This window comes from Porites lutea, chromosome 14 (genome assembly GCF_958299795.1).
Source record: "Porites lutea chromosome 14, jaPorLute2.1, whole genome shotgun sequence".
Classification (NCBI taxonomy): domain Eukaryota; kingdom Metazoa; phylum Cnidaria; class Anthozoa; order Scleractinia; family Poritidae; genus Porites; species Porites lutea.
Genome location: NC_133214.1, coordinates 4823173 through 4833905, shown reverse-complemented (window position 1 = coordinate 4833905; position 10733 = coordinate 4823173). Strand labels below are relative to the sequence as shown.

General features: G+C 37.9%; 1 protein-coding gene and 1 long non-coding RNA gene across 2 annotated transcripts; both read right to left on the bottom strand.

Moving 5' to 3' along the window:
• Positions 1-1242: 1242 nt before the first annotated feature.
• Positions 1243-4376, bottom strand: LOC140924124 (WAP four-disulfide core domain protein 18-like). The gene is made up of 5 exons (XM_073374142.1): positions 4265-4376; positions 3768-3836; positions 3191-3224; positions 1948-2103; positions 1243-1366 (listed from the first exon to the last, which is right to left on the bottom strand). The coding sequence occupies exons 2-5, from the start codon at positions 3822-3824 to the stop codon at positions 1356-1358; spliced, it is 258 nt and encodes an 85-aa protein (XP_073230243.1). The 5' UTR covers positions 3825-3836; positions 4265-4376; the 3' UTR covers positions 1243-1355.
• A 4052-nt stretch (positions 4377-8428) lies between these two features.
• LOC140924133 (uncharacterized) lies at positions 8429-9678 on the bottom strand. Its single transcript, XR_012164201.1, has 3 exons — positions 9636-9678; positions 9147-9215; positions 8429-8517 (listed from the first exon to the last, which is right to left on the bottom strand). It is a non-coding gene; the product is annotated as an uncharacterized lncRNA (long non-coding RNA).
• Positions 9679-10733: the final 1055 nt, after the last annotated feature.

Here is a 10733-nt window from a genome sequence, read left to right as displayed (position 1 = left end):
CCTTAACACCTGTTCTTAGATAAGACGCGTCTTAACTAAGACGAGAAAAAATTCGTATAAATGACCTTCGCGTCTTACATAAGAAGCGAACGCATAGTACGCATGCGTTAATTTTTGGCGGGAAAATTATCGCTTGCCCCCCGGTGGACTGGCAGGCTACTGGCGGGGAAAAGTTGTTTACAAATACAACGCATTTTCGTTTTCTTGTCTATTTTGCTGTGTTTTTTTCTTCGCTTAATTACGATGAGCTCGCCGTTAAAGGCAAAAAGAAACACTTGGTCTATCGCGGAGGAAAAGGATTTCTTTTTATTATGTAAGGAGAAGGCGATAGCAGACCTCCTGGACAAATGCGTGACATCTGCTGGTGCAAGTAGATCCTTTTAACTTTAAACTATTACAATTTATATTTGCTAATCAAATTGCTATCTTCGTATTATAAACTTACACTTAAAAAGTAAGTTCATTTCATTCACATGAAAACGAGTCAAGAACAGAAATAAGACGCGAACAGGGGCGGATCCAGGATTTTTCTTAGGAGGGGGTGCACTCGTCTCTTGCTCTACTTCAACACCAATAAACCACATAGCTTTTTTTTTTGCAGAATACCAGTTGTATTAGAAAACCGCAGGTCATCCCGGGAGGGGGGGTGCGCACCCCCTTGCACCCTCCCCCTAGATCCGCCCTTGGCGAACCATTTATACGAGCTGTTTTCGTCTTCGATGCTCGTATAAATGGTCCAGTTCGCATCTTATTTAAGTCGCGTCTTATGTAAGACGCGTCTTATTTTTCCTCGTATAAATGGCCCTATCTCCCCCGCTCTTTTATTTTTGCAATATCGCTAAATGATGCATTTCTCTTTTTAAAACATTTTGATTGAAAGATTTTTAAAAAGCAGCTAAAATTACCAAAGAAAGTTAAATGATTAAAGTTATACAAAAGGCCTACTGATTTTTACAGTTTAAGCGTCGTCTTGCCGCTTCACAATGCCTTGCTATCCAAAAGGCAAACACCAGTGAACCTATTTACACGGGGGTGTAAACAGGTATGAAAATGTGGCATTTACCACCTTTGCACAGGTTTTGCTACTCAGTTTGCACACTTTTGCACCACATTTGCGGTGAGCAAATTTGGTGCAAATCCATTTTTTCGTCCAGAATTCGTGTTTCATAAATATCAAAACTTCTGGTTTATTTTTGATTTCATTTGCTTTTATTTTATTTTATCTTTATGTGTTCTTACAAAGACAGACCTTAATTCTTCCTTACATAAAAGTACCCAATATACATTAAATTCATGAGCGAAGACTTCTTCATGCCAGTGTTATCAGTTTTGCTGCCAACTTGATCTAGGGGACACTAAAAGTAGACTTTAAAAAAGAGAGCGGAAAATCAATCGATTGTGTCAAATAACAAGACCCCTATAAATACTGACTAGACTGCAAAACAGTCCGTATGTTTGCGTATTCAAGTACGCGCGAGCAGTCAAACAAAAGGTATGGAACGAGGCTGAAAACAGAGAGCGAGACTGGGGAGAGACGCTAAAACTACGCGCTTCGCGCGCGTAAGACTCTTACGCCACGCCTTACCGATTCCTTTACTGATTTTGAGGAAAAAAAAGCGACTGTTTTGCAGTCTATAAGGATAACAAATTAAGACCCTGGTACTAATTGCTACAAATTAGAAATATCACTTTCCTATTCGGCTTTCATGGAATTGAACAGACTAACAATCCGGAGCCTCATTCTGGATAGGTGGGGTATCCCCTTTCCCACCGTTTCTCCATCCATGTATTGTTTTGTATTTGATCGATGTTTTAGGAACGATTCTCCAATAAGGAGAAATCGTGCATGTTTTACTGAAAAAGCTCCTTTTTTAAGCTTGGTCGGCGAAACTACCGTGACTACTAGTTGTTGAGAGGCTCATTCATGATTCCAGAAACATATCTTACCTTGCAGACAGAATGTTTTACATCCATCCGAGCAGCATTTCTGAAGTACGTTACCACAGTCCTTGTCATTAACACACTCGCTGGTATCCAATCTTATACATTTGGGAAGACCAAAAAATTTAGGGCATTCACCTGGTCTTTGTTCGGGCCAGAACGCTATAAGGTAAGATTCAAGGCAAACCTGCTTGACAACTTATCTCAGCTCTTCCCCTATGATAATGTAAAAAATTTGCAAAAGCTAACAAAGCTAAGGTTTTCAATCGTACCGCTCAAAGTTGCATATATTATCAATACGAAGTTAATTTCTTTCATCTTTATGAAAGTTTACTCAAAAAGTTTGTGCCATTTAGCCCCAATAACCTCTCGCTCCTTTGAAGATTTAGGCCTATTTAGACCGGGGGGACTTTTGAGGCCCTCCTCGCTAAAGAGTTGAATAACTTCAAAAACGTTAAATCTATGACCATTGACCAACAAACTTAGCGACTTTTCCTAAGAAGTCGTCGTGAAGTGTACTTGAACATTCACGTTACCACGGCAACCGAGTTTTGACAGCCAAGTTTTCGAAAATTTGCTTTTGTCGTACTAAAACGAGTTGATTTCTAGTTCGCAATTTGAATTTTGCCTATAAATTCAACAATATGACGTCATAAGGAGGTCATGTTACGTAATTGTGTCAATCAAATTATGCCTAAATGTTGAAAATGCATGACGTATACATTATTCTGTGTAATTTTGGTGTCCGTACCAACAGCGGTTTTAAAGTTAAAGACGGGGGTCTCCCCACCCCTCAGCCCTCTCCCCCCACCTCGATCGCAACAAGCAAAAAAAAGCCTGGCCTGAATAGGGTTAGTACATGTCCCGCCGACAGTGTTGTGGTGACTGAAATAATTATAACTGGAAGTACGTGTATTGCAGAACCTCGCGTTACTCAGGCTAAGGGCCAGTAGTGGCAACTAAGGGTAAAGAAGCCAAGAGAGAAAAAAAAATTAATGAAAACAATAAAAATAAACAAACAAACAAATTCACTTAAAGAACTTTGAACTTGTGGACGAAATCTTGTGTGTGACTATTGGCGTGAAATTTTGTCGATACTTTCGCCTGCTACTATAATAATAATAAATAAAATAATAGTAATAATAATAATAATAATTATTATTATTATTATTATTATTATTATTATTATTATTGCTCCAGTCAGTTCTGACAAAAAACACTTTGAAAAGGTAATGAATGGATCACTTACGGTCCATTTTAAGAGAAGCCGACTCAACTTGGTCCTATAAAAAGTGATGACAAATCATGCGAAAGTCAGTATAAGAACTGCATGCAGACAATTATAGTAAATTAAGTAGCAACTACTTCTGTCAGTGAGCTTTACATGCAGCAATGATAATAATTATTATTACAGTAATAATGATGATGATAGTGATAATTTTACAAGTTTAAAGAATTTATAGCGGCACAAGAGGAAATATGTGAAAAAAATAAACCTATACTGACAGTTTATCATAACAATATAAAAATTCAGTTTATAAGAAGCAACAATGGTGAAAAAGGTGGTGATAGTGTTGGTGGTTTTTCATGATTATTTCTTAAATTCCAATCTTCAATGATTCAATGAATTTAATTTACCAATCGTGACTTCCTCTTAATTAAATGCCTTTTCTACAAAGTTGAAGATGAAGATACAACAGTTTTTGGTTGCCCTTGTCTCACACGAAATCCTTTTTGTATCGTCGTGCAACGTGCAAATTTTTGTGGAGTGATCTTGCAGGTATCGCTTTATTGTACAAATGAATCATTATTAACTTGGTACTCACACTGAAAAACAAGCATGTAAGTGTTACCACAAACAGCCCAATTATTGCTCCTTTCATTTTCGGATCGGCCTGAAGTTCAAAATAAGAAAAATGTACCTGATAAGTAAAGATTTGACTCCCGGGGATTTCACTGTAGCCCAAGGCAGCTAAAGCGCACAATGCGAGGGGGATTTTAAAAACTGAACTGTCCGCTTTAATTGTAGAAGTTTTTACGTTTATATGCGTCTAATGTAATGATAATTGGTGGAGTTGTAAGAAAATAGCCTTTCAAACTTCAATTCTCTGAAACACGAAAAATTAAACTCGCGAAAGAAATGTTTTCACACGATTGTTCGTGAAACTAACACCGAGGAAATTTCGCGGAAGTGTCGCGAAAATTTCTTACGACTAGGTAATAAAGTCTAAACGAATTTTGTCTCTAAGTTGGAGAAGTCGTCAGGAAAATTTTTTCAGACCCGATGTTGTCCACAACTGAGTGTAAACTTAGCAGTACTCACCTTCGTCAAACTTTTACTTGCTTAAGTTGTTCCTTACGATATTTTTCTTTCCAAATAAGCCTTTGTATTTTTGTACTTACTTATAGTAGATATTCCTTCTAAGATAGGTTTCAACAAGAGCCACTATAGGATCTTGGTTTCAATCAAGACAGCAAATACAGCTGAAACCAACGTCAAGGCATTTCATATATACCGCATAAAAATCATAATATCGTGCAGAAATGTTTTTGTCAATCATGTTTGTGTTCTCCTCCGCTTTGAACTCATATTCAAAATTCTCTGGCAAAGTTTTCATCGCGGCCGTAAAATCATTTTCAGATGCGCTTTTCTTCATCACTTCATGAATCAAGTAGATTAAAGAATGTAATATACAATCGTTAAATTTACTCGCTAACGGTAGCTTAAGAATATGTTAAGTAATGTTTAAAACACAAACAGCTGTGTTTTCTCAAGATAGAATTTTAAATTTAGCAGTGCAAATTGTTTTGAACTGCTTCAAAAACCTCACCTGAGTATCGAATTTCTCTAACATGGTATTCGCCGTCAGTTAGCTATTTTAGTCTATACTTGTTTTAAGCGGGTTGATTTAAAAAAAGTTGTTAAGCAAAAGTAACCAAATTGAAAAAAATTGTCAAGTGTAGTAGTACAAATACCCTTTGGGGGAAGTTTGGGTAGAAGTGTGCGGCCAAGGCCTTCATAGCCTCTGTTCATTTCTCTACACTGTTTAAAATAAGAGACCTTATTTCACGACCCTGATTCATTTCGTTTCACGTTAAATTTTTCGTATTCTTTTGGAAACAATCGTTGGTACTATCTTAGCCTGTTCCAGACGTTCAGATACTAGAGAGCATTAGACTGGAGGACGGGGACGACGATGAATACGGGATTTGACTTGAAGTTTTTTCGCGTCTTTTTAAAATATAGAGTTCCCCGAAAGCTTCATTTTACCATTTTTCACTAGAAAAGTTAGCTTTGTATCTTTAGCGACGGAGATTACGCGCTCTCCCGATCGCAAAATGATAAGACTTTTTTAACATTTGATATCTTGTTTTCGCCACCACGACATTCGTGTGAAAACCCGTAGTAGAATGATGACGGCTACCACTTTTTCCCGCCAAAACGTCGCTGGCTCACGCGCGTACGCTACTAAGTATTAAGAAAATCTCCGTACTCGTAGTCGTACTCGTCTTAGAATCTAAAGGTCTCCACTACAGCGCGGGCGAAAAAATGACGAGAAAAAAAGAAAAAAGAAGGGGACCCCAATCTCCCCTCATTTTCTCCGCCTGTTATTTGACTCACTCCCCACCATCTAAACGCCGCGCTCTACAATCCAAACGCCCGGAAGAGGCTAGTACCACCGCTCATCGCCAACTTATGGGGTTGCATTGATTAGGATTACTAGAATGGGACCGCACATTTTCGGAATTTGAGGGATCAGAAAATTCAGGTTGGCAGGGATTTTAAAATGGTAAGATTTCTACTTCATTAACTTTAACCAACGTGTCAATTCATTTCAGTATGAGCTAGTAAAAAGGCTTTATAAAGTCTATAAAGTAGATATATAAACAGAAAGTTACTAAGTTGAGATCGCGAAAATTACATTTTCCCAAAAGTGACTAAGATGGGGTCTATATTTGGCCGCAGAATAGACTATGATGGGGAAGGGGTTCTGATAGGCCAGCGGCACATACCCAGCAAAAATTAACCCAAGTAACCCCCAGGGGTCTGAAGTTTCGTGCGGTTAAGGTGGTTCCGTATGAACGAAACACCTAAACCTTAACGTAGAAATTTTCGATCGGTCGAACACTAGTCCCCTACCGCGTGAACGTAGCCTCGATTCGACTTGATAAAACACTTGTTTCGAGTGTTTCAAACAACCTCAGAAAATCTCCCGGGGTTTTCATTTCTATAGTATCGCTAAATAATGCATTTCTCTGTTGTTAAATGTTTCGATTAAAAACTGTTGAACAAAAGCAACCAAACTAACAAAGGTTGACCAAGTGTTATCATCAGTGCCAATATATTCAGTGTAAGCTGAAGAACATGCAGTTTAAGATGTCTTAATACAGTTTTTCAGGGTAAATACCTCCCAAGTTTGAGCATAAACTGCGTCGCCATAAACAAAGATTTGAAAAAATTGCCACCACAATTGTATTAGATAAAGATAAAAATTTGTTATGATCAGGGTTGCAATGATATCGGAGTTGTCATAGCAACGAAATGAAGCCATTACCTATTTTACTTGCATCAGTATTTCCCTGCACTGCGAATCGTTCACGGTAGCTTTTTCCTTCAATAGCCGCCTCGATGTTCGTAAAGTTTAAGCGCAATCTGTAAAAGCTTTATCGAGATATTTTGGGATGAAGTTTTCATGGTTAGAAATACGGTAAAAAATGGACAATCATGATGTTCGACTGTTATCTGTAGAAAACGAAGCGCTTTTGACATGCAATTTCCCCTCTTACAAACGTTTGTGAAAGATCATGGAGATAGCTCCAGTCCATTCTAGGAAGGAGGATTTGACTAGTATGTATCAAGGCGCTCTTAGCGGTTTTGGTGGTATCGACCGTTAAAAATGGCAACGACCGTTTACGAAAGGGGAATAGACAGGGGCGAAAAAAACGCCCTCCTCTTTATGTACCTACGGGTACTTTCCGTACTGTTTTCAGTTTTCCCGAGCTGTTAAACTTTGCTGTCGACCCCGAAAATCACACGGAAACGTATAGCGGACTGTCGTATAAACCAACTTTAACCACTACCGTTCGTTCCCTTCCGCCCCGCAATTTGTTAAACCGACATCAGGTCTAGCTAGATAATCTGGGGGTATGTTAAAAGCAAGAAAAACGTATTTCATCTTTGATTTGATTTTATTCGTTATTTCATTTTAGTAACCAATATGCAACGAATGAGCGACTTGTCTTCTTCTTGCAGCTGGATCCAGGGAACGCTAAAAATAGACTTCAAAAAGAGAAAGTAAAATAAATCGATTGTGTGATAAATTAATACCCAATATCTTGATAGTAATTACTACCAATTAAAAATATCCCTTTCCTTTTCGGATTTCATAAAATTGAAATGGCTAACAATTCAGAGCCTCAGGCTAGGGGAATACCCACTCCCGCCCCCGCAGTCCGGCCCAAAGTGGATACCTGCATATTGTGATCGCCAAAGCTACAATGTATACTGAGACATGATTCAACGCTCCTCACATACCTTGCGTACAGACTTTATTACATCCGCTGGAACAGCATTTTTGAAGTTCCCTATCACAGTCTGCGTCAGTAAGGCACCCACCGGTCTCCGGTATTACACAAGTGCCCGTTCCATAATTCTTAGGGCACTCACCCTGTTGTGGTAGTCCTGACCAAAACGCTGCAGTAAAATTCAAAGCAAACCCGTTTGACAACTGAAAATCTTTTTCTACTCTTTTGCAAAAGACAGAGACACAAGAGACATTTCCAACGGCTAAAACAAAGTGTTTCGAATCTAAGGTTGCTACATCACGGGTAGACACAAACAATTTGACCTATAATTTCATAAAGCAACTTCGTCAATACTGGTTGACTAAAAAACAAGTTATAGAGTTGACGAGTTGATTTGGTACGTTAGAAAAAGAAGTGGAATTTGCTCAATCATAGTCAGAATGGTGCGAAATTTATGAATGTTATTGATCAGTTTGCAAAACTATGAACTTGAGAATCTTCTAATGTATTTTTGATTACAGAAAACGTCGTGATTGTACAATCTTCCAAGTGTCGGTTTAAGTGTGCGTACGTTACATTAATCCATGACCAACTTTTTGTCCATAACTTTTTCGCTTTAAACGCGATGGAACAGAAGCCTATGACGAGAAAGTCATTTAGAATTTAGCTGCGTAATTGTTTTGGAATTTTGAAATAAACGAATTGCTCTGAGGTATAGAACGAGTTTATCCATTCGAATTTTCGGGGCAAGTATAAGTTAGAACGAGGAGAGCCATATTTTCGAATTAGAAAACTGAAACCACGGTTTCTGGTGGTTTGCAGTTGGCTAGTCCCAAGGTCCGCGCGGTCAACACGTTTCGGGTCACGTGGTCCGTCACCGAAATGCATAGACCGAGAAGGCCTGGGAAAACGCCGTACAGAGACTAGGGAAGGTTTGCAGTTGGCCAGCAAAATTTAACTCTGGTGTGAAGCGTTTTCAAGAAAGAGAAATAAATATAAAATGGTTCATTACTTACGCTTTCTTTTCACGGAAACCGCCCCAGCTTGGTTCTAAAAGTGAAGTGCGACAAATCATGCGTTATGCAATATAACAGAACTTCGTGCAAATAATTATAATTCTATAAACCATTATAACAAGTACTGACGACCACACAAAATTGGACATGCAAAAAAAAAAATTGTAAAATAAATTTTCATTTTTACAGCAGTTAATTAAAGTCAATTGACAACTGAAGTTCGGGTCTTTCGCCCATGATAAGAGAAAAGATTTTACTACAATATAGAATATATGCTCGACATTTCGTCATGGCCGATCAAGTTTTCTGGAATAGTCACTGAGCAACGATAGAAGTGGTTGATGGCTGTAATATACAGGAATAGAAAGGAGTTTTAAATAATATTCATTAAATTATAGTCCTCCATATTGCAAGTTGCCGATCGTGAACTCGAATAGCTTGTTTCAGGATAGTGTGGACGACTCTAGATTGAAGCAACTGTTTGCTTGAGTAACCTCTATTTACGATAGTCCACCAGCGGGTTTTTCCTCAGTTTGAGTACCATTTTTCTTTTTCTTCTTATATTCTTTACTGGAATTATTACAGTTAAAGTTAAAGACAAAACAGTTACTGGCCATGCAGGCCTTAGCTCGCTGACGTAGCAGGAGTAAATCTTTTACTTACAATGAAATAAAAGCATGCAAATGTGACCACAAACACCAAAATCATTGCACGGTTCATTATGAGATCGACCTGGAAAAAAAATTGAGAAGTGAAGGTTTTTCGACGTCAGGCAGCTCAAGCGTGCAGAACAGGGGGATGAACCAATTAAGCTGCAATGAAAAGGACACTTCATTTTGTTGGCACAATTTGAAATCATTTATATGTTAATCGTCGCAGTATTTAGAAAACAGCAACAAGATATTCATGTATGAGAAAATCGCCTTTAAAAACTTAGTTTCTTAAAAAAATCATGAAAAAGTGGAGTCTCGAAAGACAGTTCCAGAAGCGATCTCTTTAACAAGATTTGTCTACCTCGTCATAAAATGTTGTTAGGGAAAAATTTTAAAATTGTGCGAAAGTTCCCACGAAAATGAAAGTTGAATAATGAAGAAAGTTCAGAGTAGACGTAGTTTACTTTGTAGGACGGGAGTTTGATTAGGCAATACTGACCTTCGTTAAAATTACAAGTTGAAATCTTCCAAGGTATTTTTTTTTTTTTTTCCAAGTAGATATTCCTTCTAGGATAGATTTCAATTAAGACAGTAAATACAGCTGAAATCTAATGTAAAGACAACTAGAACTTACTTGGCCATTAACAAAAATGATAAAACGCCTATGTTTTCGTCCACTTGACTCTTAAATTCAAAATGGTACCAGAAAACAAGTTTTTACAGCTGGGAAATAAAGGTTTTCAAACTGACCCAGTGAGAATACCGTGGGACACTTTGTTTTCGCGAGAGTTACGTTACACTCAAGACTCTTGCATTGGGTCATTTCGCCCCAGGCCGCTACAGTCGTGGATTCTGGATTGTTTTAGCTAAATTCAGGATTCCAAAGCCCTGGATTGCGGACTCCACAAGCAAAATTGACTTTCCCTGATCTGACTTCACGTGGAGCGATTTATTGGGTCAAACTACAGATCAAGGAACACTGAGGAATATTCGAAATATACAGTTATGTCATTCTGTTTAAATTATATGCCGCTTATGCCAGTGTTTAGTTCCAAAGGAACGAACACAATATTTCTCCTAAATTACTATGTTTGTGAAAAGACAGAAAGGCTCTTTTAATAACTATTTATTCTTGGATTTCTTTTTTGTTACTTGCCGTTGTTTTTATTATTGTTGCTGTAGTCAAACTGTAGAATAAAAAAAATTGATACATATATAAATAGGCAACTTCCTTAAAGAGCAACGCCAAAACAAGTGCAGCTTCTTTATGTTTGCTCTCGTAATATTCGCTGCTGTTGAGCTACTGTCAACAAAGCAGAAGCAATATGTTTTTCTTCCACGAGATCAGTAAGACAGAAATGCAGGTGAAAAAACCAAAATTAAAAATAAAACGGGGTATCGAATGAGGCACTTTATGATTTTTGCAAATCTTTTAATCCCTAAAAATTAATTCCAAGGTTGAAACGCACGTGCGTTCGCTGATTTTCTAAGATTTGCATTTTAAATGAGCCTTGTTTTCATTAGGGAGGGGTGACACAGAAGTTACGCTACCTCACTGAGTGTGCTTGTTTTGATTTATTTCCTTAAATTACGGTAT

Coding starts and splice junctions, on each gene's coding strand:
- LOC140924124 (XM_073374142.1), bottom strand. CDS start 3,824: ATGAAAGGAGCAATAATTGGGCTGTTTGTGGTAACACTTACATGCTTG. Junction 3,225..3,767: donor TTACATGCTTGTTTTTCAGT/GTGAGTACCAAG, acceptor CACTTTTTATAG/GACCAAGTTGAGTCGGCTTC. Junction 2,104..3,190: donor GGCTTCTCTTAAAATGGACC/GTAAGTGATCCA, acceptor CTTACCTTATAG/CGTTCTGGCCCGAACAAAGA.